The sequence below is a fragment of the Diabrotica virgifera genome, chromosome 8, assembly GCF_917563875.1.
Source record: "Diabrotica virgifera virgifera chromosome 8, PGI_DIABVI_V3a".
NCBI classification, from domain to species: Eukaryota; Metazoa; Arthropoda; class Insecta; order Coleoptera; family Chrysomelidae; genus Diabrotica; species Diabrotica virgifera.
The window spans coordinates 183,908,658-183,935,909 of NC_065450.1; the positions used below are offsets into that span (position 1 = coordinate 183,908,658).

Genomic DNA, 27,252 nt, shown 5'->3' on the forward strand with positions numbered 1-27,252 from the left:
AATTTTTATCCATTAAATAGATCAGTGTAAATCGACCTTATATCGTATCATAGACTATTGACTATTTCGTTCAAAATATATGGGCCAATAACCTATAATTTGATCTATTCTAACTTTCTTTACTATTTTTTTTGACATGTTAGCTATCTTCTTCTTTAAGTACCGTGCCCAAATTTTTAGGCGTGGGTAGCTTCCTTCCATAACAATTTGCCGATATCGTTCTCGATCTTGTGCGGCATGTAACAATTGATCTGCTAATAAGCCAGTCCATTGACGAAGGTTTCGGAGCCATGAATATTTCTTTCGACCAATTCCTCTTTTTCCGTGGTTATTATATTCCAATGTTAGCTATATGCATGCCAAATTTCATGTCAGTCCAAGCGGTTCTTTAAAATTGACAGATTTTTTACCGTTAGTGAATAGAACATAGGGCATAGGTGGACATGGGGCATCGGTAATAGGGAAAAGATTATTCGCTTATTCTGGCCATAGGCTGTACGTTGATGGCAGAGGCACGATTGTATTATAATTTTTCTAAAAATACTTTAGAACATTATCAACTTTATTTACGTTAAAATTAAAAATATATTAAATACCTATTTATATCCTTAGTACACGACTTGTATGAGTATTCTGATTCTGACACATCAAGTTAGTTTTATAGACCAGGGCATTTAGGCAAAAATAAATATATTTTTAAATACAGCATCTATACACTTGCAACTTTTTTCATTGTGTTCATACCGTGAGGAAATAAGTTTACAATAGAAAAATGGGTGGAATTGCATCCAAAAGTGCGTGCTTTTGAAGCAATATTGAATTTTATGAAAACATCAAAAACCTGGTGCCCAGGGTTACTGCTAAGGCACGTCATCTTCTTGAGTTTTGAGGGTTTTCGGCACTATATTGATGCAAACAGATTAGTCGGGGATTTTTGCCGTTGCGGAACAGGAATGTGACATCAGAACCGACCCTCGGAGCACCTAGTGTCTATTACGCACCTCATCTTGTGGAATTTCGACTCTTTGCGACACTAAATTAATGCAAACAAAGTACTTGGGGGGTTTTCGGGGTTGCTGAGTACGATTTTGACGTAGGTAAAGGCCTATTGAATATCTGGTGTCCAAAACGAATACAACTAAAAAAATATATAATAATTTATTAACGTTTGTTTATTCTTAAAAACTAGCCCTTTATTTTTTTACAATTAATAATTTGAACATTTTAGATGACATTATTTTACATTTATAAATAATTGACACATTTATGATTTATCACATTATTAATCATATTTACATTGAGGTTTTTATTCATCACCCAGGACACCAGCAATGTCGTTTTAAAGAATTAGTTCACTATTTGCCATTTTATAACGCTGTTATTTATTTTAACATTATATGCACTTTACAATTTTCATTGTTTTGCAATCACCTGCCGCAACATCAAATAAATTAGTATATCTATTTTTCTTAATTAATTATGCTTCGTCTACATATTTTTTTGCATAGAGTTATTGATCTTTAAAGTATGGTTATTTTCGAAGAACCTCGAAATGGAAAAACTTCAATCTCAAATAACTCGAATGTGGTGTATTTTTTTGAGAAAACTCAAGAGACATCTTTTAAAGCTCATTAAAAAATCTTTCAAAAAAGCTCCGACAAAAGTTTTTTTCATAAGAACTGACTGACTTATGACGAAAATAAAGTCGCTCTCTGATTTTTTCTTTTTGAAATGTAAATATTAAACCCTCGTCGTTACATTCCTAATAGAAATGAATAGCTTCCCACTTTATTTAGGTATATTTGAAACGATCCATGTGATTTGACCGGTTTGGAATGCTTAGTTTAGAAAAAATAGTTGATTAAATCGAAACTAACATTATTATAATTAAAAAAAAGTGCATTTTTCTTAAATAACTTCTTAAGAAAAATGCACTTTTTTTTTAATTTAAAAAATGTTATTTACGATCTAATCAACTATTTTTTCTAAACTAAACCGGCCGAATTACATAGATCGATCAATTATACCTAAATAAAATTAATTTCAAGTGGGACGCAATTCACTTATATTAGGATTGTAACGACGAGGGTTTAATTTTTACATTTCAAAAAGGAAAAAGCAGATAGCGACCTTCTTTTCGTCATAAGTCAGTCAGCTCTTTTGCAAAAAATTTTTGTCAGAGCTTATTTGAAAGGTTTTTTAATGCGCTTTAAAAGATGTCTCTTAAGTTTTCCCAAAAAAATTGCACCATATTCGAGTTATTTGAGGTTAAAGGTTCTCCATTTCGACGTTCTTCGAAAATATCCATCCTTTAAAGAGCAATAACTTAGTCGTTATTGAGTTTACATAGATCTTTCAGACGCACATCTCTTTGTTTTTTATTAGCTACAATTTTGTTTTTAATGATTTTTTCTATAAAATTAATTTTTTTAAGTTATTTATTAAAAACGGTTATAAAACGTGAGTTTTTTTTAATGAAAAATGCATATAGTATAGTATAGTAGTTGATCCAAAGATGGCATACCCCAGACATCCAAAGTGAAAGTTATCCTCCAACACCAAATTGTTCTATATGGTCCACACGATGTCCAGAAAAAAGTCACACCATTTTGAGCGTCGGGTTTGGGTGGGGGGAAGAGGGGGGAGAAATCGGTAAATTCGTAGTTTTTTAAGTTTTTCGCCAATATTTCTAAAACTATGCGGTTTAGCATGAACCACCCTCTATACAGAATTTTTCTACATTAAATTTGAAATAAAAAAGGCCCTATGCATAATCTTTTTAAAATGAATGGTTCCAAAGTTACGGAGGTAGTATAACTGGTCCAAAAAAAGGCCTAACCCAAACATCCAAAGTAAAAGTTTTCCTCCAACACCAAAATGTTCTATATGGTCCACATATTGTTCAGTAAAAAGTTACACCATTTTGAGCGTCCGGTTTGGGAGGGAGATGGGAGAGAAGCCGGTAAATTAGTAGTTTTTTAAAGTTTTTCGTCAATATTTCTAAAACTATGCTTTAGCGTAAACAATGTTATATACAAAAAGGTTCTACATGAAATTTGAAACAAAAAATATTGTACACATAATTGTTATAAAATCAACGGTTCCAGAGTTACGGAGGGTGAAAAGTCGAGGTTTTCGATACTTTTTATATTTTTTGGGCAATATTTATGATATAACTATACCAAAAACTCAGACATCCAAAGTGAAAGTTATCCCCCAACACCAAATTGTTTTACATGGTCCACATAATGTTCAGAAAAAAGTCACACGATTTTATAACAATTATGTATAGAATCTTTTTTGTTTTGAATTTTATGTAGAACATTTTTCTATTGGTAGGGGAGCAAAGTATGCTAAATGTGCAGTCACTCGAGCGCTTTGGAGACCTATTGGGTTGTGAAGAGTAGGTCCTAAAACCAAAAAAAGTTAAGTAACATTTTCCATTTTAGTGGGCGCTTGCCATTTTTTAATTTAATTTTCCATTTCCAACAATCGTTTTTTCCGATTATAACGCCATCTATGCATAATTCGAAAAAATGTTTCGAATAAAAGTTACTTATTTTTTCGTAAGGAATCCAAATCTGCAATAAAAAATGGGGCTCCTATTTAAGATTTTAAAGTAACCCCCCACCCCACCTCCGTGGGGGGTCGTGTTTAGTGCCATTCGATAGATTTTTTAAAAATATTAAATAAGTGTATTTTACAGTTTTTTGATCTGATGTTCATTTCGCGAAATATCGCGGGATTCGTATTTAAAATATTAAATTTACCCCCCCACCCCTCTCCGTCGGAAGTCGTGTTTGGTATCATTCGATAAATTTTTAAAAAATATTGAGCACATGTTTTTTAGTTTTTCGATCTGTCATTCATTTCGCGAAATATTCGCTTTTTTCTTGTGAAACTTTGGGACTCGCCCATTTCCTTACGCCCAGCTCAAATCGTCAGATTTTTGAAATATACACTCTTTTGCATGTACTTAACTTACCTTATCTTAATCTGACAATTTCGAGTTTTTTTAAGGATAGATTTTTTTTTCGGGCCCCAATTAACGAACTCCCCTGTGTTAAGAGCCAATATATGGTAGAGGTACATATGCAGGGTACCAGGTTTCTCCCCATATGATAATCTGACGCGCTCGAGTAACTGCAAAAATCCCCGCTTGGGCTCCCCTACCATATAGAACATTCCTTACGCTAAAGCATAGTTTTAGAAATATTGACGAAAAACGTACAAAAACTACTAATTTACCGACTTCTTCCCCATCTCCCCCAAACCGGACGCTCAAAATGGTGTAACTTTTTACTGAACAATATGTGGACCATATAGAACAGTGGCTGCTCGTCAGGGTCGGCAGGGTCGGCAGTGCCGACCCACACATTTATGGACACATTATAGATTTTTTAAATATTTAATTTAATCGGAGTTGATGATATTCGTTTCTGTGAAATAAAAAATATATCTGTGAGATAATACAGACTAAATTTTATTCATTGTTTTTAAAATATTTCGATCCCGATACGTTAGTTAAGTGATCCCTGTGCGCTGTGCGTAAGAGACTTTTCAAATTAATGATCCTATAGCCATGCACCCGCACCCGTTTGCGATTGTGTGAATTCTTATTATAAAGCCCGGCACGGCATGCCGTCCCCAGATCGACGATTTGCTTATAAAAGAAGCTATGGAATATTAGCCGATAGGCAACCAATTATACAATCCCCGTATTTATTTAAATGGCAAGTACGGCAGCGGGTACCTCTGCCGAGCGGTGATCTGCAAACGGCAGAAAGGCACGTACGTAGCCACGTATTGCCTTGCTAGGGCGCCCGGGATAAAATTATGAAATAGGTAAGTAGTTTGACGTCGTTTAATTATTATTGATATTGTAATTCTTTTAAGTTGTTAGGAATTACCATTTAGGGGACAGGATGTATCGGAGCATTCGTTAAATCAAGTTAATTATAGAGAACAAATAAAATTGTGTAACAAATACGATCTGAAATTTTCTAATTTATTTTCTGACTCAAAGAATATAGCGGCGTACCTAAAACAGCACAGAATGAAAGAATCAGTTGGTAGTTACATTTTGATCCTTTTCGGTAGAAGTAGACGAAACTTCTGATAGAGGTAACATGTCATTCACAAGTATCAATAAATTGTTCTTCGATACGCGTTACGTCTAATATTTATGAGAGGTTGTTAGGTTTTCAGACGAGAATAGAAGCCATAAGACAGAATATATTTTATTTTTGGTGTTTTAATTTAAAGGACAGATTAAAATTTTTTGATATCAAAAATAAATTGGTAAGGCAAATTTATGACGGGGCTGTCTTGATGTCCAGTGAATTGTATGGTCTCCGGACATAAGTTAAAACAATTGCATCAAGCAAAACTATTACTTACTCACTGTTATAAGTCATTGACCTCTTTGATTATTCAAAATTTAAAAGTTACGCCAAAGAATTTTCAAAATATCTATTAGACAAGTTCATTAAAAATTATCCATCATTTTTTAATCAAATAAAATAAGAAAATGGATTAACAGTTTTATATTCTGATCCAAATATTTTCGGAAGGTGGGATAAGTTACAGACTATGTATAATTTTATATACTGCAATTCATTAGGTACAACAAACTGTTCCCGAAATTAACAAATTGTTGTGCTCAAATGTGGGCAAATTCTGTCTCAAATGAACGGGATTTCTCTTGTCTCAAAAGAGTCAAAACTTATTGTCGAAACACCATGAAACAGGAGAGAATGTCAAACTTGTCTCAAATGTCGATAGAAAAAAACTTTTAAAATCCCTCCAAAACAATAATAAATTTTACAATTACGTTATAACGCATTTTGCTACTTCAAAACAACATAGACTAGAGCTAATTTATAAACAGGTATAGTTTCTAAATTTATAGGAAAAAAACAAAAAAAAACAAAAAAAAAATAAAAAAAAACCAAAAACCAAAGATCTCCTATGAAATTGAAGCCTTTGGAGACAAAACCTTGCCGACACTGTCCATAAAGCCACGAGCCGCCACTGATATAGAACAATTTGGTGTTGAAGGAAAACTTTTACTTTGGATGTCTGGGTTAGGCCTTTTTTTGGACCAATTATACTATACTACCTCCGTAACTTTGGAACCGTTCATTTTAGAAGGGTTATGCATAGGGCCTTTTTTATTTCAAATTTAATGTAGAACAATTTTGTGTAGAGGGTTGTTCATGCTAAACCGCTTAGTTTTAGAAATATTGACGAAAAACCTAAAAAACTACGAATTTGCAGATTTCTCCCCCTCCCCCCCCCCCCCCAAACCCGACGCTCAAAATGGTGTGACTTTTTTCTCAACATTATGTGGACCATATAGAACAATTTGGCGTTGGAGGATAACTTTCACTTTGGATGTCTGGGTTTGGGTCTAACTATACCATACTAATAGTTTCAATGGCAAATAACTGGAAAGTGTCAATTCTGTAAAGAAATTTTACAGAACAAAAGTTATTCAGAATTGGTCACTCTATCGATTTCCATAGTTATTTTAATTAAAAAATGTTCATCCACTAGATGGGGTTGTTTTCACTCCCAGGGCAAAAGCGCAGTTCGGCATAGGGTAGATTTTGACAAAGGTTATAATTACTACCTAAATCCAAATTTTAAAGGAAATCGACCTTGGTTCTCGAATTCCACGAGAAAATGGCTGTTGATTAGACTAATTATGGATTTCCACACATTTTTTTTTATAGTAGATTGTTATCCTGACATCATCCCGAACACAATGCAAAAAAATCGATATAATAGGTGATGAATTTAGAAATCGGTTTATTCCGGTGTCTTTGTTATAAATGCCCTTACTCTGGGCTAATTAGCAAAATTCAAGGAAAAGTTATTTACCAGCAATTTTATTGCTGGAATCGAATTATAAGATCCTATATATTAATAATATAGGTATGCAAAGTCCGCAGATAGTGTGCTACTTTTTTTATAAACAAAATGGCGCCGACAAATCGTATTTTTTTCAATTATTGCTCTATAACTCCGAAGATTTTAACTTTACAACAAAAACACCCAAATAAAAATTCACCGCAATTAAATTCTGCATAGAGATAGGTTTTTCACGATTTGCTCTGACGAAAATTTTCCTCGGAAAATTCGGGTTTTCCTAACAAAAACTCTAATTTTCAAATAAAGTTTTCGGTAAGTAATTATTAATCAATAATTAAATAACCTAGTGACATCAAAGCTTTCTTGGTATAGATTGTAATCTCAGAAGCTGGTAAAAAATAAACGAATATTTTAGCAACAATTCAATTGTTAATTAGCAATTTACGATCGCAATAATAACCAAAATAATCATGATACGCTGATCAAACTTATAAAGATTATAAAGATGAGATGCTTATTTAATATTTTATCGACAAAATATAAATTTTTCTTTTTTTTTGCATAATCTTTAAATTTTGAAAAAAAAAAATAGTTATAATACGCTGGTCTAATTAGTAAAGTACAAAGAAAGGTTATTTACCATCGAATTATAAGATCCTATGTATTATTAATATAGGTATGCAAAGTCCGCAGATAGTGTGGTACTTTTTTTATAAACAAAATGGCGCCGACAAATCGTATTTTTTTCAATTATTTCTCTATAACTCCGAAGATTTTAACTTTAAACCAAAAACACTCAAATAAAAATCCACCCCAATTTAATTCTACATAGAAGCATGTTTTTTCCGATTTGCTCCGACGAGAATTTTCCTCGGAAAATGTGGGTTTTCCCAACAAAATCTCGAATTTTCAAATAAATTTTTTGGGCCAGCAATTATTTATCAATAATTATATAGCTTGGTGAAATAAAAGCTTTCTTGGTGTAGATTATAAATTCAGAAGCCGGTGAAAATGAAACGAATATTTTAGCAAAAATTCAATTGTTAATTAACAATTTACAGTCGCAATAACAACCAAAATAATCATGAGACATTGATCAAACTTGAAAGATTATAAAGGTGTGGTGCCTATTTAATATTTTGTTGACAAAATATAAATTTTTCATTTTTTTGCATAATCTTTAAATATTTAAAAAAAATTGTGATAAAAAAATTAACATTTCTCAGAAATTGTTTATTATATTCTAATTTTATAAAATACTTAAAATGCGTATTTCATAGGTCTTGAAAATGAATGCTTTAAAAAAATTTTCCAACCATTTGCAAAAAAGTTATGAAACAGCAAAGTAAATATACGATTTTTCCGTTATTTATAATTTGTTTTAATTGTTTCATTTTTTTTGTAATTTTTAGCGCAAAAGTAGGCCTGATACAGAGTCGGAGCTAAAATGTTCACTCGAAGCGACTGACACGCAGCATATATTATTTATAAAAGTGTACGTCTCGCGCGGCCGGTCGTCGCTCCGAGTGAAAATTTTAGCTACATTACTGTATTATTCTACTTTCGCGCGTGTAAATTGCAAAAAAATATATTTATAATCTTTAATTAAAATAGAACCATTAAACTGATAATCGATATTTTTTTGTAAATAATTAGCTTGTACTTTAAACTCACTTCTACGCTTTGAAAGAATTAAAAAAAATTATAAACACCCTAGTAATCGTATGTTTATTTTGCTGTTTCATAACTTTTTTGCAAATGGTTGCAAAAACGTTTTAAAGCATTCATTTTCAAGAAATTTGAAATGCGCATTTTAGCTATTTTTTAAAATTACAATATAATAAAAACTTTCTGAGAAACGTTAATTTGTTTATAACTATTTTTTTTAAACATTTAAAGATTATGCAAAAAAGCAAAAAAATTATATTTTGTCGACAAAATGTTAAATAGGCATCTCATCTTTATAAGATTTCAAAGTTTGATCGGTGTATCCTAATTATTTTGGTTATTATTGCGACCGTAAATTATTAATTAACAATTGAATTGTTGCTAAAATATTCGTTTAATTTTTATCAGCTTCTGGAACTATGATCTAAACCAAGAAGGCTTTTAAGTCACCAAATTATTTAATTATTGGTAAATAATTACTTATTTAAAACTTTATTTGAAAATTAAAGATTTTGTAAAGAAAACCCGCATTTTCCGAGGAAAATTTTCATCCGAGCAGATAGGGAAAAACACGTCTCTATGCAGAATTTAATCACGGTGAATTTTTATTTGAGTGTTTTTGTTGTAAAATTAAAATCTTCGGAGTTATAGAGCAATAATTGAAAAAAAACACGATTTTCGGGCGCCATTTTGGTTATAAAAAAAGTAGCACACTATCTGAGGACTTTGCATACCTATATTATTAATATATAGGATCTTATAATTCGATTCCAGCAATAAAATTGCTGGTAAATAACTTTTCCCAAAAATGGCCTATTCTCCGATAATCAGCCCAGACTACCTAGTCTATATAGGTGTTCCGTTCGTAATATTTATAATTAGAAATTATGAAATGAAGTCATCATTGATTACCTTCCTTAAATTTTAAATTTTATTAAAATAAATCCACTTTTTCGGTAGTTAGTGGTATTTGTTTGTAAAACATTCTTATACAGTTTGTGTATATATAGGATGCTTATTCCAGTTTTATATTTCTTCTAAGGTTAGTAAATTTTAATTGTCTATTTCTATTTTATTTATTCTTTTTTAAGTGCCGTCTCACAATAGGATGTTGGATATCATCATCTCTATCTTTACTCTATCTACCGGTGCTCTTAAGAGTTCGATATAACTGTATTTAAATACAACCAGGACAATATTCTCCTTCCTATACTCCTTCCTTTATTTGGAAGCCATTTGGAATCATTTTAAATACTTTGTAACGGTTGGCAACCTTATCAAGGAATATATTTTGACAAAAACTTTGTTCTAGATTCTAGATTGTATGGCAGTGTTTTGTTATGTTTAGTATAGACTTCACCTAATAAAGCATTAATTCTAGAATTGTAACAATTACATTTGTTCTACGAAGGGCTTAAATTTTAAACCATGTATATAGCCCGATCAAAAAACAATCTGACCCAAAAAAAATAAAGGAAGGATGAGAATTTGGGAATAGGTAGTTAAAATTGTCTATTATTATATAAAAAAAGTTTACAATTCTACATCCCCTCCATTTTTGTAAAATTACCCCTTCTCGGGGTGAAAAAATATACATTCAAAATAATTGGAATAAAATTGGATAAAATAACTAATTCTAAGCAACTTTTGTTCTATAGAGTTTTTTCACTAAATCAATATTTGTCGAGTTATTTGCGAGTGAATATGTTCATTTTTGACAAAAAAAACATGTTTTTAGACGGATTTTTTTCGAAAACGGAGCACTTTTCGGGGAAAACTCATTACAACTTTTTTAAAGTGTTAAAAAAAGGTTTATTTCTGTTTTTTAAAAGAACTTTTAACATTAAAAGTAAGTGGTATATTTTGGTAAAAAGAATCGCGAAACTCACCCCCTAATTAGCATCCCAAATAAAATTAATCCTTAATAGGTGTGGATCCCGCGTATGAAAAAAAGTTTGGGAATAGCTTAAGGGTGTCTAGTCGGACAAACTTTGATATATAGGAACACTGGAACAGGGGAAATTTTAATTGTGGAACAGGTTAAAAATTTAGACTGGTCAGACCACGAAAACGTCACATGTATTTTGTCCGACAGAACTTCCATTTGATTTGTTACCCTTTCATTAATCTCTCATGCAAAAATCAGGCTGCTATTTATCACCAAATGGGAATTAAAATGAGTGGAACACGTAGAATATATCAAATGACAGGAATTATGACAAGTGATAAATAGCAGTCTTATTTTGGCGGAATGGGACGTTTCGGCGTCGCCGTTTCGGCGTGGCCATTTCGGCGTGGCCGTTTGGGCGTAGAGCCGTTTCGGCGTAGGCCGTTTCGGCGTAGGCCGTTTCGGCGTCGGCCATTTCGGCGTCAGAAATTTTATTTTAGTTGACTAAATACCTACATTGAGGTTTATTGGTCAGGCAATTTTTTGGAAAAAAATCTTTTAATATAGTTATTTAAATACATTGGAGTTCATTGGTCACACAATTTTAACATTAATGGTCAAGTAGAAAAATAAACTAAATATATTTCTTTTATAAACATTTTGTTATATTTTATTCTGCAAATACCTATATTGGATTTTTTATTAATGCATATTAATAATAATTGCTGTTCTCTTAATTGTCCCAGAGCTAATTAGATGATAACTGACATTTTTCAACTTTAATTAGACATACATTATATGGTATATAGACGGAGAATTTTAATATTGTTAAAATATCTTTTTTAAGCAAAAATATTTGCAGAATGTATATTTTTAAAAAAAATTAAATTATACAATATTTTCTTGAAAGGAATCTGCTTTTAAAATATTTACCATTAGTTAGTATAATAATAGTTATCCCTATATTTATTGCAGTTTCTTCGAAAATTTAAATACAAAATTCTATAAATCACATAATAATGTTATTAACATTTCCTCGAAAACTAAATTACCTGTTAATTCCAAATGACATTATCATGTATCAATTAGTTGTTGATTTCAAAAATTACATTATAATGTCATTAACGAGAGATGCAAGTTATTTGTTGATTTTAAATATTCGAAAACTAAATTAGTTGTTGATTTCAAAAATTACATTATAATGTCATTAACGAGAGATGCAAGTAATTTGTTGATTTTTAATCTTAAGGGAAATTTTAAGTAGGTACCTACCTATTATTGATTTGATTGGTTGGATTATTGAGGGTACAGCTATATAAACAGAGATCAGTTTAAGAGTTTATGTAGTGTCTTATAATATTTCATAGTAGTATTTATACGATATACAGACGAAGAATCGTCGTGATCGTATACAGACGTGATCAATGGACTCCAATGTATCTATTTAAATAACTATATTAAAAGATTTTTTTCAAAATAATGTCTTACTAATAGACTCCAATGTAGGTATTTAGTCAACTAAAATAAAATCTCTGACGCCGAAATGGCCGACGCCGAAACGGCCTACGCCGAAACGGCTCTACGCCCAAACGGCCACGCCGAAATGGCCACGCCGAAACGGCGACGCCGAAATGTCCTAGACCCTTATTTTGGCATGAGAGTTTAATGAAAGGGTAACAAATCAATTGGAACTTCTATCGGACAAAATACATGTGACGTTTTCGTGGTCTGACCGTTCCAAATTTTTAACCTGTTCCACAATTAAAACTGCCCCTGTGCCAGTGTTCCCATATATCAAAGTTTATCCGACTAGACACCCTTAAGCTATTAACAAATTTTCAGCTTGCTATTAATCAACTTATTTTTCATACGCGGGATCCAGACCTATAACGCTTCACAAGTTACTTTACTTATATATTGTTTATATGATCTAAGATTCATTGGTTCAAAGTTCTCATTTTTGAAAAAAATTGGTTTTAAACTAAAATGTTTTTTTTTTATTTTGAAAAAAAAATCCATTTTTTTTCAAAATAACTTAAAAATTATTAGTACATAATACCAAAAATCTCAAAGAGTAATAAAGTACGTTTTGCTTTTCTGAATATTTTGGATTCTTTGTTTACCTGTTAGACAAAAATTGGTTATGGTATGGCTGTTCAAAATTTGCATACACTCGTGGTTAGTGACTCGTTCAAGCCATTTTAAGTATGTACAGCCTTTTCAAAACTAAGCACGTTAAAAATAAGAGTTGACGTTTACCTTTCTCAATGTGAAGACGGAGAATTTTACTCAACAACCCACGTGCTTCGTGGAAGGTCATATAATGCCTTAGGGTAGATCCTTAGGGATTTCATCCATCATTTGGATTTAATATTTAATAATCTAATGTAAGACATTTAGTCGACATTTAAACGGTTTTAACCGATATATTTTTGGTGGCTTAGCATGTAAAGCTTGCAAGAACACTGATGATGCTCTCTTTAGAGCGAAAGCGTTGTGTTGTATTTGTAGCCCTTTTTTAGGGTTCTTCTTTATGCAGAAGATTTTTCTTCAAATTTTTGTAATTAATGGTATACAGCCAGCTTCAGGAACTTCTTCCTTGTTGATTTTTTCTTATATGATAATAAACAAATATCTATTCCCAAATTTTCATCCTTCCTTTATTTTTTTTTGAGGATTTCGTAAAGGTTGATTTTGACAATCTATATCTTTATTATTTGTACTCCGATTTTCAAGATTCTTGCATTAATTTGTAGATACATGTATTGATGTCGTTTGTTATTATTCCGGTAACAAAATTTTTTTGCTTAGATGGCATTACACGGGGTAAATGGAAGCGTTGTTTTTTCTCATAAATTTAAAAACTTCTGTGGAAAAATTGGAGAGCTGATTTTGTTTCATACTCCTTTCGTATTATCCTGGAGGTATTACTAAGGTTTTGTTTTTTGAATTATCCGACTATCTCTTTTATTGTAAGAGCTGTAAATAAAAACACTGCTTTAAAGGTTATTTAATTAGATTTAATTAATAGGATTTAATTAGACATATCACACTAAATCGCACTAAAATTAACAAAACAAAACAAAATTAACAACAAAAAAAAAACAAATTAATAGCGAGTATGTCCACCTCTTGCAGCAACGACTGCTCGCAATCTGCTTAGCATCGAATAAAGATGTGTTATCCTTGCCTGGGGAATAGCCCACGCACTAAAATTAACAAAACAAAACCAAATTAACAACAAAAAAAAACAAATTAATAGCGAGTATGTCCACCTCTTGCAGCAACGACTGCTCGACATCTGCTTAGCATCGAATAAAGATGTGTTATCCTTGCCTGGGGAATAGCCCGATATTTCTCTACGAGGGCCATAACTGTACCAAATTTTCTGGAGGCCTAGAATGACGACGGATAACTTTTTTTTAATTCATCCCATAAATGCTCAATGGGATTGAGATCTTGGCTGCATACGGGCCATTCTAATATTATCAATCTAACCTCTATTTTATGAGTCAATCATTTTTTTTATTTACAAAAAATGGTACAGCTCTTACAAGAAAAGAGATATTCGGATAATTCAAAACACAAAATTTTAGTGATGCCTCCGGAATAATATGACATGACTATGAAACAAAATCAGCAATTCCATTTTTACACAGAATTTTTTAAAGTTAGGAGAAAATACAACGTTTCCATTCACCCCTGTGTAATGACATGCAAGCAAAATTTTTTTGTTACCGGAATAATAACAAACGATACCAATACATGTACCTACAAACTGGTGTAAGAATCTTGGCAATCGGAGCACAAATAATAAAGTTATAAATTGTCAAACTGAATCAAAAATTTTGGGTGGCGGAATTTTGTGCCGGTGAGTGTACATATTATTATGATTGAAATAGATGGATGTTGCAAATATTCCTGGATATTACCCCTCCTAACCCTACCAGGGTTAGAGTCCTGTGTTGCCCTGGGTAATATCCAGGAATATTTGCAACATATTCCTGGATATTACCCTGGATATTACCCAGAGCAACGCAGGACTCTAACCCACGTGGATGTGATATGAAAGGGATGAATATGTAAGGTTCACATCCACGTGGGTTAGAGTCATGTGTTGCCCTGGGTCATATCCAGGAATATTTGCAACATCCATCTATTTTAATCATAATATGTAGTATCATTTAAGATCTTGCAACTTTTAAAGGGTTTTTACCCATAATTTTTGGTGGCTCACGCATGCATGCTATTGGCTTAACACTGATGATGGATTACTTGTTAATCCGAAAACGTTTTGTGATGTAACCATTATTGGGGTCTTTTAAATATACCTTTTACAATGGACCCTGTATTTTTTTGTGATTTGTGGTATACAGCCAGCTACAGGAATTTTATTTTCCTCTTGAATTGCATTTACTTGTGGTGTTGGACACGATCAAACGCTTTTTCGTAATCTACAAAGCATAGGAACACGTCCTTCCTCTGATCGTAACAATTTTGGACCAGCACCTGTGTTGCTACTATTGCTTCTCTTGTTCCTAAACCTTGCCTAAACCCGAACTGAGAACATTTTTTGTATTATCTTTGATGTAGTATTTTTAAGAATATCTAAAGTGTGACTCATCAGGCTAACGAGTCTATGATCCTCACATCTTTTTGCATTGACTTTCTTGGGTAAGCGAATAAATGTAGAGTGTAACCACTGTAGATGGCAACCAGTTTCATAAATAAAATTAAATATTTTATGTAGTGCTGAAATTCCTCTTTTATCCAGTAGTTTGAGTAATTCTGAAGGGATTTCATCTGGTCCAGGTGCCTTATTTTTTTTTGAATTTAATATTGCCTTTTCTATCTCCTTTTTAGTGATTGAAGGGCTAGTCAGCTGGTCGTCTGTATAAACTTCACTCATGGGTCTTTCGTCATGGAAGAGTTCATGGAAATAGTTTTCCCATATATGAATTTTCTCCTTTTCAGCCAGCACTATCTGGTTATCTTGATTAACTATGGTAGTTGGTCTTCGTTTTCTGTATATTCAAAGAATAAAAAAATGTTATAAAAATTAAATTATTCATTCGCTTTCGTCTTAAAATAACCCAAATTATGTAAAACAGTAATTTTAAACCGAAAAAAGCATTTTTTATAATTCGCATAGATTCTTATGGAAAACTTTCTGTAAACCTTTAAACATATCATATTGGCACCGTAATACAGTCGGAAAAATGAAAGAATACCCATGAACGATCACATCAATCACATATTATTCAGATTATTAATAATATATCTCTCTCGTTTGTTATTTATGAAAAAAAAAAACAGCAAATACAAAATATGTGATTGATGTGATCGTTCATGGGTATTCTTTAATTTTTCCGACTGTATATCGGTTAAATCGGCAAAAATTTTAGCTTGTGGGTATAAAATCAAACTTTTTCAACTAAAGCACCCGCGTAATGGCTAATACATATCTCTAATTAAAGGTCATTGATACAAGTAGTTATTTATTAAAGAACTAGCTAGCGTCACAAACTTTTTTGATCACTTAATAATTCATAACTCTCTTTAGAATCCTAAATTTAGTCGCCTCCTAGATCGTCCTTCCCGCGACCCTGAGTACACGCCTATTAATTACATCATAATTTTTTCAGGATACCTCGTAGAAGTCCAGCAGCACTCCCTAGCGACAATAAGCCGATAGGAAGTGCTGCTAGCGATACGAAATCGACCAAACTACCGCAACCTTGTAACTCCTGTGGAAGGTCCGACCAACCTGAGCGATTACACAGTCATCCCGTTACTCCAATTGCAGCCAATTCTCCAAAACTACTAGGTAAGCCGAAAATTTATTTTTTTATTCATTTATGTAATAGCGGTAACATTTTAGAGGCGAACTTGTTATTTATGAAAAAAAAACTTGTTATTTCGTTATTAGATTACTTTACGTAGTTTTACGTGGTATAGATAAAATGTTTTGATAAAAAAAATGTTACCGTAAAAATATGTTATTTCTTAAGTTTTTTGTTCTGGTTTTTTATTTTTTTTATTTAAAAAACACCAATATAATATAATAAGCCACAATTAATTTGAAAAAATAATTTTATTAACGTTTCGACGTCCAAATTGGATGTCGTTGTCAAAATACAAAATATTATTTTGACATTTATAAGTATAAGTAATATTTTGTATTTTGACAACGACATACGATTTGGGCGTCGAAACGTTAATAAAATTATTTTTTCAATTTAATTGTGGCTTATTTTCCAATAAATAATTAATTATAAAAATGCCACAAGGAAATGGCTTCAGAACAACACCAATAAGAGACTTATAGTTCAGAGAAATAAGGGAAAAAATATCCTGTTGGTGACACAACACCATCCAGGCCGAAACCAAATTTTTTGACTAGTATGGACATCTATTATGATAACCTATATGTTTCCTGCAGCCGATTTTGGTGATATACATAGTTATAAACAAGTGAAGATCAAAAAGCGGTAAATTTTCGCTTTTTTCGTCTATTACCAAAAAGTTAAGCATTTTAAACAAATTTGAGAGTAAGAAACTCATAAATCGTATAAAAAACTTCAATATGGCGTTCGCTGAATATGTCTATCCTTATTGGTTGCTTAGAAAATTGCAAAATAAAATTGTTTTTATAAATATTCATAACTTTGTAAAAATTAACTTAGAACATTCTTATTACACGGAGTGCTAAGACTTCTAGTGCTTAAATCATACCCTAAATTTTAAAGCAATTGGTCAAATAGTTTAAAAGTTATTTAATTTGTTTATCCCAAATTAATTTTTTTTGCAACACTGTAAGTCAGAAAATGATGAAGTTACAGTAATATTTTGGATAGTTTATGAAAGAAGAAGATTTGCACTATTAATTTAACTTAAAAAAATGACAAAAAATAGTTCTAAAAATTGCAATTATTTGTTAGCACATGTGAATTAAAACGGGGGGGGCTAACTTAGTTTCTAATTGTCCTAGAACAATTATTTTTCTTTTTAAATATGTATAAAAATTCAGTCTTTCTAAATATGAAAAAATAATTTTTCTACGGGTAACGGTTAAAAAGTTATACTAATTGTTTTTAAGTAAGCAAAAATCGACATGTTTTTGCAAAATAATTTTATACTGTTTACAATTACTTTTTGTCATTTTTTTTAATTAAGTTAATAGTATAAATATAAATTATAAACTTTTATAAACTGTCCGAAATATGACTGTAACCTCATAATTTTCTGACTTATAGTGTTGAAAAAAAATGAATTTGGAAAAAACAAATTAAATAACTTTTAAACTATTTGACCAATTGCTTTAAAATTTAAATTATAATTTAAGCACAAGAAACCTCAGCATTCCGTGTAATAAGAAAGTTCTAACTTAATTTTTACATAAGTTATGATCATTTATAAAATCTCAAAATTTATGACTTATTTTGCAATTTTCTAAGCAACAAATAAGGATAGACATATTCAGCAAACGCCATATTGATGGTTTTTATATGATTTATGAGTTTCTTATTCTCAAATTTGTTTAGAATGCTTCATTTTTTAGTAATATACGAAAAAAGCGAAAATTTATCGTTTTTTGATCTCCATTTGTTTATATCTATGTATATCATCAAAATCGGCTGCAGGAAACATATAGGTTATTAACATAGATGTCCATACTACTCAAAAAATTTGGTTTCGGCCTGGAAGGGGATGTGTCATGAGAAAAATCTTATTTCTCTGGACTATTAAGAACGTTACAACCTGATCAAACAATATCATCAATGAGTAACTTTTTTCTAGCCTAAATTAGTAATAACAACTTAGACTAAGGACAAACTCACTAGTATCTCTTAGGTTTTGTTAATTTATTGCACAAATATTAACCTGTACTATCACTTGCTCTATACTCTGTTTTTCGCTTAACTAACTCGAAGAGTTTCTTCCTCTTGGGTTTTCTAGCCAGATCCGTGTTGTCGATGAGCTGAATGGTCTCAACATTGCGTTGTTAACAGTATTCATTTGAAGGTCCCTATGGAGGTCACTTCTCCTCTAGTAGCAAGGAGTGTTGACAATGCTCCTTTGGAGGAGCATTGTCAACACAGTTGACACTAGGACTTTGTTCTGGAATCGCTGGATGATGTCTAAATTACTCTTACTAACACAACCCCACAGTTGGATGCCAATGTACAGGGTTATTCACTATATTTTGACTCCCCTGTAAACTCCTTTATTTACAGAATTAGAAAAAAAATGTAAAATACAAAAGTTATTCGACTTTTAAAATATGATTTTTTGACATATATGTCATACTAGTGACATCATTCATCTGGGCGTGATGACGTAATCGACTATTTTTTTTAAATGGGAATAGTCGAGTACTAGCTCATTTGAAAGGTTATTCAATTGTCTATTCAGTAATATAAACATTAACATGATTAATTATACAGGGTGTCCAAAAATAATTTTTTTAATTAAATTAATTGACACAAAAAGAAGAATGTATGTAATTTATTTAATTCAAAATACATTATACTCCTGTCAGAAAACAGAAATAAATATTTATTGAACAAATAAACATTACTTTTCACTTAAATTCAATGTTCAAGCTGCCTCCCATCTGCCTCTTGGAAGTTTAAACATTGAATTTAAGCAAAAATAAATGTTTATTTGTGCAATAAACTTTTATTTCTGTTTTCTAACAGCAGTAAAATATATTTTAAATTAAATAAATTACATACATTCTTTTTTTGTGTCAATTAATTTAATTAAAAAAAATTATTTTTGGACACCCTGTATATTACTGAATAGAGATTTTATTAACCTTAATAAAGATAACCTTTCAAATGAGCTAGCACACGACCCCTATTCTAATTTAAAAAAATTGTCGATTACGTCATCACGCCCAGATGGATGACGTCATTAGTATGTTATATATGTCAAAAGATCATATTTTAAAAATCGAAAAACTTTTGTATTTACCATTTTTTTTCTAATTCTGTAAATAAAGCAGTTTACAGGGTGGTCAAAATATAGTGAATAACCCTGTACATATAGGTTTTAGAAACTGTTTATACAAAAGTAATCTGTTGTAGATTGACAGAGTGGATTGTGTTCCCAACAGCCAAACATTTTATTACACTTGATCTTAAGCTGTTCTCTTTTTTTAACATGAGCCCTCCAGGATAGCCTAGCCAATGTAATATCCAAATATTTTGCAGTATCGGCATATGGTATCTGAGTATTATTTACATTAGAAAGACTGTGTTGTTTTTTTTGTTTGTAAAATTAATGTGTACCGACGTCATTTCGTTTAATTTCATTCGCCAGCATTTAGTCCAGTTGTTAAGTCCCTTAACAGAGTCTTCATCATCATCTAACATCAGCAAAAGTAGCTACTATGTGACGATCTAATTCAGCGATATCACTAGTGTTTAAGAGGTGCAGGACTGGTCCTATCACACTGCCTTGTGATACACCTGCATTTATTTCTTTTCCGAGTAGGCTTCTTCTTGCTTAACCCTACAATATCTACCAGAAATTTATATTTCTAATAATTCTGAGTATTTATTTGGTAAAATCTTGCTTAATTTGTATTTTTAAGTCCCTCGTGTCATGCTTTATTAAAAGCTTGCGCCACGTCGAGGAAGACAGCGGAGCAAACTTTCTGGCCTTTTAGTGTCTAATGGAATTAGAACCTTAGCGTCTATGAGAGGTTTCAGCCTTTTCACAAATAGCTTTTCGTATAGCTTCGAAATTACAGGTACTAAGGAAATCGGTCTGTACGATGACACTGTATTTGGTTGTTTTCAGGTTTAAAGATCATTATGAACTATGCCACTGTTCATTTTCATATGTATTATTTATATGTAGTCTGACAATATTTAACATTTATCAGCAATAAAACTTACTCATTGTTTTATTTATAAAAATAATACATAAAAAAATTAAGATAAATTAATGAAAATATACCAAATTTTGTCTATTAATAATTAAAAAAAATTATTACTTTATATTAAAAAAAAACAAACAATCTGATATATCCAAAATAATTTTGAAATTGAAGGGCACATTCTTGGGACCAATATTCTTGTTCTTTAGTACATACTTAAATCTGAAGGAAAAAAATAGTGCCACCATCCGGAACGAGGCTAATCATGTCTTTTTTTTTTCATGTCAAGTGTACAAATATCGACTAAAATCACTATTGAATCTGTTCTAAAGCTTTATTATTTTAAAAATTTATATAAAAATAAATATAAAATTTATATAAAATAAAAATAAATAAATATAAAAATTTAAAGATATACCACAACATTTAGTTTTCCATCCTGTCTTCATGTGCAGAATCCACTTTTAAAATATTTAATGTACAGAGTGTTGTTTTTAGTCGGATTATTTTTATATTATTTTGTAATCCGGACCTGGATTTCTTATAATTATAAATAAATTAATCGATTGGACACTTTAAATAACATTCGCGTGCCAGATATACAGAAAATTTACAGTGTGGTTAAAAAGTTACGAACCAAATAAGAGGTGGGCAAAATAGATAAAACACTCAGTATATTTGTTATTGATGAAGTAATACCCATTAAGTATGAGATTTTGGAGATCGTGTGCCTAAGTACACGTGTGTCCAGTTAACGTACTTACCTACATTAATTTCCTAAAAAACGCCATGTATATGCAGTCGGACAATATTTAACATTTATCAACAAAAAAGTAAGCTTATTGTTTTATTTATAAACATAACTGATAAGAAGGTTCATATAATAAATAAAAATACACCAAATGTGTCTATTAATAATTTTAAATTTAAAATTACGACGTTATATTAGAAAAAACAAAAACAATCTGATATGCCTACGTTTTGTTTGAAAGATTGTCTGGATTGATTTAAATAATGTACTAGAAAATTTCAATATTCTCTACTTCAGCCTCACCATTTGTTCGTTTTTGCATTTTTCTGTACCTAGTTTTACAATTTTTCCTTCCTTTTGCTAATCTCTAATACTACTAAAATATAAAATAAGGTAAAAAGGGTTTAAACGAGACTTCGACACTCTCTCATCCATACTTGTTTTTCTTACAAACTACAGAGTGTCTTCTTCTCTAATTATTACAGTCCGATCAATAAGATGAATAAGCAATTTTGTTCAACCTAAATTGTGTAGAATCCTTCTACTAAAATATAAATCATGTATTATAAAAAATATTATAAATATAAGATATTTAACTATAAGATCTGGAGATATTTGGGCCACTCTATTGTTCCTCTGATACTAATCCATCTAATAGGAAAACATGTATTTTAAATTTCACTAATAGCTGACCGTATAGCTGAAATCATATGTTTTTATTTGACAAATTACTATCATTTTCATTTAGAAAAAAAATATCTGTAAGGGCGGGTAGGTATAAGTTCATTTTGTAAAAAATCGAGATATCTTTGCCTCCTAAAGAAGCCCATCGAGGAAAAAAAGACCTATAATTCTATCCATGATTATCCCTTCCCTTATGTTTATTTTTTGAGGGTACTGAGTATGGACCTGAGTCATCAAATGACCTCCGAAGCACCTGGTGCCCAGGGCACTGCTGAGGCACGTCATTTGGATTTTCGAGAGTTTTCGGCACTAAATTGACGCAAACAGATTACTTGCAGGTTTTTGGGGTCGCCGAACAAGAATACACCATCACAACCGATCTCCAGTGCACCTTGTGCCCAAAAACCCTCGAAACTCCAGAAGATGTCATGCCTTAGCCGTGACCCAGCGCACCAGGTGGTCGTGGGGTCAGTTAAGATGGCGTTTTCGTGTTCATGGGCCCCAAAAAGCCCCTAGTAATCTATTTGAATACATTTAGTGCCGAAATCCTCGAAACTCCAGAAAATGACATCGCATAGCAGTGACCGTGGGTATCAGATGCTCCGAGTATCGGTTCTGATGGCGTATTCGTGTTTAGCAAACCCAATAAGCCCCCGATTACATCATGCATGTTTGCATCAATTTAGTGCCAAAAATACTCGAAACTCCAGAAGATGACATGCCTTAGCAGTAACCAGTGTCAGTTCTGATGACATATTCGTATTCAGCAGCCCCAAAAACCCCCTAAGTAATATGTTTGCATCAATTCCGAAATAGTTCCGAAAACCCTCGAAACTCCAGAAGATACTGTGCCTTAGCAGTGAAACTAGGTTGCATGGGTTCCAGAGGTCGATTCTGATGACGTATTCGTGTTCAGCGACCCTAATAACTTCCAAATAACAAAATCTGGCCCTAAATATATTGATTTTGACATGTTTCTGCACTTTTGGATGCATTTTATCCACCTTAAAATGCAATTATGCATTTCCACCTATTTTAATACTGTGGACTTTTTTCTTGACCGTGGTTCCAAATGCTGAAATCGTGGTCATGAGGCGAGAAAAAAGTCCCTATCTACGGATTTTTATGTTTACAGTTGTTTTCTCATACTATGGTAGAGTCGTAATACGCAGGTATAAGGATCAGACTGGATGTATTCTGGTTCATAGCTCAGGAACAAGTGAGCCATGCCCGAGGTTATTATTTTGGCCGGCAGAAAAAGTGAAAAAGAACGCGTATATTGAAAACGCTGTAAAACGTTTTGGAGTTTATCAATTTTATCGCTGTAAAGTAGATTTTTCTTTTTTAAGTATGTAGTATTGTAAGATGTAAGTTACCTTAAGATTTAGTAACAATAAATGCATTAAATTTGTTAATGCATAAATAGTGAAAATATACTTGAAATAATCGAAATTTTGTAAAGATACATTCAAAAAGTAAAAAATTATTTTCATTCATATATAATTCTGCGACTAGTGTTTATTAATCTTAAAATATATAGTAAGAAGGTGCAGAATCACTTTGGTTTAGCTGCCTATAGCTGTCTATGCATTGCTGGCAGTTGTTTCAATACAAAAGTGGGAAATGACGCATATTACATGATTCTGGCGATTGGTGAGTATGTAAGGGCGGTTGTATATAAGTAATAGGTTCTGAATATTGTATTGGTAATCAGCAATTTCAAAAGTGCAAAAGTTCAAAAGAGATTCCTACAGGCAAAAGACCACTTGGACATCCCAGAATGCAATGGAGAGATAACATCCAAGCAGATCTCCGGAAAATGAACATTCCTTTTGACCCTAGGTTGATGGAAGACCGAAGAAATTGGAACAAAGTTGTACAGTCAGCCAGGATCCACCCAGGGTTGTAGCGCTACGTGATATGATGATGAATTTCAAAAGTCCCTTATAATATAAAATTTTTAACAAATATGCGTTTAAAATAAAGTTTTCGACTTTCTTTCGGCCATATTAGACTGATATGACATCAAAGATATAGCCACCATAGCGAAAAGTCGAAAACGGCACTGTGCAAATGGTTTGAGGAGTACAGACAAGTGCCAACGTGCAGCTTAGTACAAGGCAGAATAAGAAGATGATGAGTTAAGTCATTGGTATATTCACATATAGTTACAGACGTGATAATATTCACATGAACGTAAATTTAATATTTTTAATTAAGAGCACACAGTAGCGATCAACAGGTAGCAACAAACGCGGTCCAAGATTGCGAAAGTTCTACGAACTTTCAAAAGTGAGGCAACAGTGCGTAGGTAATTCGACACTGACAGTGACGTTTGTACTATCAAAATAGTTATTTATGAAACAGTTCGTGAAGTAGGCTTTTTGTATAAACAATAATTTTTATCTACTCTATGTCATATTATGTATAAGATTTTAGTTTGTGAAAACTGTCATTATAGATAGCAGTGCGTGAAGGATTTAAAGTGTGCGTGAAGTAACAATGTATTTTAAATGGGGTTTACTTTTTCGCACTGTTTGTAACTTTCGAGTTGTCATGGTGACAATCCTTAACTTTCGCGTTGTCATGGTGATGACAATATGAGCAATGAATTACAACAAATGTTTTGACAGTTTTGTGATTTGAAAGTAGTTAGAATTTTTAAATGTCAAAGTTCTAAAAATTGTAGAATAGAAATGAATTCCAGTGACGAAGAGTTACAGCTGTTTCTATTTGTTTATCGTAGATAAAATATTTTATGAAACTGTGCGTGAAGTACTTTTTGCGAACTTACGCGATTTATAGCACTCGCTCCGTTGTCGCTCGTGCTCTAAAAATCGCGTGCGTTCGCAAAAAGCATACTTCACGAACTGTTTAATAAATAACTATTATACACATACGCGCGAAATGTTGCCAAGTCAGTGACGTTCGATTCCTTGTTATAAGAAAATCGATTTTTAGTAGTTAAAATGTGACCAAAATCTAGGCACGGGATAAAAAAGTTTATTTGAAGAAAGTGTATTTTTTGTCTTTCTTAATGGCGGTACAGGCCATTCAATCTTTTTTCAATATTTTATTTAGTTATAGAGTAATTTCCACATACTCACATATTTATGAAATTGGGCTCTGTACCGCCATTCTTTATTATATCATGAATATGTGTGCCAAATATCTCGACAAAATATTCAAAATTGGAGCCGCAATCTTGGAACGCGTTTGTTGCTACCTATTGATCGCTACTGTTTGTTCTTAAGCGATTGATAAGATCTACCTACACATCATTTTGCAAAAAAGTATCGTAAGGCAATTGAACTTTACCTATACCTAAGTATTATCAACACATAAATATATATTAGCAAAAATGAACAATAATAAGATATAGATCATCTACTTGTATTGAATGTGAATGATTGTCATTCTAGAATATCTTCGCAAGAATCAATGTTGTCAATATTTATATTTCATCCATTTGAATATGTCATCATCCTATCTTTTATTAAGAGGAAACAGTAGCGATCAACAGGTAGCGAAAACGTGTTCCAAGATTGCGGCTGTAATTTTGAATATTTTTTCGAGATATTTGGCACACGTATTCGTAATATAATAAAGAATGGCGGTACAGAGCCCAATTTGAAAAATATATTAATATGTGGAAATTACTCAGTACTTAATATTGGTACATTGAAATAATATGTGTTTATATTTAGTAAGTACTATACATATCTGTTGTTTATGTCGTAAAAGTACTAGTAACTCATCTCCAACATCTTTCCACAATTTTTCTAGCACGAACCTGTTTCTGTAGTTCTTTTACTTCTGATCTCATAAAGGTCGATGAACGTGAACGGTACTTATTAACTCAACAGCAGCTGACATAGTAACGATAAACAATATCTTATTTGTATAATCAAAAAACTTCAAAGTAACAAACAGAACTAAAAACTCGAACAAACTGTACTACGCACTAGCGCCAGTTCTTAGGAAAAAAGGATTGTCCCAAGAAACCAAAATGAAAAGATATAATATCCACGATTGTGATACCGACGGTACTATATACGAGCGAAAATTGGACTTTGCAGAAAAAGCATAAAAGGAGGATAAACGCAATGGAGCTGAGATATCTACATAGAACTAGATCTAGAAAGAATAAGAAATGAGGCAATATGAGGGATAACTAAACAGGAACCAATAATAAACAAAATAATAAACAGACAATTAAACTGGTATGGACATCTGATGAAAATGAAACCCAGTAGACTAAAGAGAAAAATTGATGAAATAAGAAATATCACAAAATAGAAGAAAGGCCGACCGAGGAAAAAATGGATACTTACATCAAATAGTAGATGCGGGAAACGCTTGAAGAAATGAAAATAATAACAAAAAACAGAAAATAATAGAAGAGATGGGTGAATATGTAACTAAACCCAAATCCGACACTTGAATGGGTATAAGGGAGGGGGAAAAAGTATAATTAAAAGACAAACAAGACCGATAGATCAACACAAAATAACCTATCTTGATAACAAGAAGTGAGATAAGAGAACTGGAATTATGATCGGTCATATTACCCGTATGTGCGCCAATGGTGAATATTAAATTCTTAATTGTATGTCAAAAAATCCACAATAACTATCTCTTAAAACTCACCAAATTTCATTTGCATATCCCGACCGGTTTTAAAGCAATAAATAAATCGTCAGTCTGTAAAAAAAATTTCAACACCACCCCTTATCTCGGGAACGAAACATTTGCGGACATAAGATTATAAAACAAACTGTCATTATCATATGCAGAATTACCCCTTAAAGTTTGCCATACTCATTTAAAATCTCCCTGTATTGATGAAAAGCATGGCTAGTTGTTAAAGTAATTAACTTTTTTATGGTTACAATGAACATTTACTTGTTTAGCAACAATATTATTACAGAGGTATTGTTAGAGAATAAGGCATAACAGGAATAACATATTAAAAAAATCACTTAAATCAGGTTTAGGAAATTTGAGACATCAAAAATGGCCAAATTTTTAAGTGGGCCGATTTCTATGCACGTAAGTTTATGTTTTTCGACATTTTTAAATACTTTATTTTTTTTATCAATATTCCCGACCCATTTGAAAGGACCCATTCGACAGATTCGACACTATTCAACTGACTAACATGTTACAGGAATACCAGATAGTAAACACCTTTGTCTATCTCGGGTCTAGTATAACTAACGATGGCAACTGTGAAGCAGAAGTTCGGAGACGTATTGGTATGGCAAAAAATGCGATGAGTCGCCTAACTAAAGTTTGGAAAGACAGATCTATCTCTCAAAATATCAAGATGAGACTGGTGAATGCCCTTGTATTCTCAATATTTCTATACGGAGCAGAGACTTGGACTCTTCGCGCATGCGAGCGCCAAAAAATTGTTGCCTTTGAGATGTGGTGCTGGAGAAGAATGCTGCGCATACCATGGACAGCTCATAGGACAAACGTTTCCATTCTAAA

The 27,252-nt window shown here is 32.0% G+C and overlaps 1 protein-coding gene across 5 annotated transcripts in view; it reads left to right on the forward strand.

The window, feature by feature from the left end:
* The window catches only part of LOC114337269 (zinc finger protein 474-like), a 296,452-nt gene that overhangs the window by 49,728 nt on the left and 219,472 nt on the right, over nt 1-27,252 (forward strand). For all 5 annotated transcript variants that reach the window (XR_007700087.1, XR_007700086.1, XM_050657987.1 and 2 more), the window contains exon 3: nt 16,078-16,259. Coding sequence is in view for 3 of the 5 variants with exons in the window: in XM_050657987.1 (XP_050513944.1) it covers nt 16,078-16,259 (182 nt within the window). In the remaining 2 variants the exon portion in view is untranslated. The remainder of the gene's footprint in view (nt 1-16,077; nt 16,260-27,252) is intronic.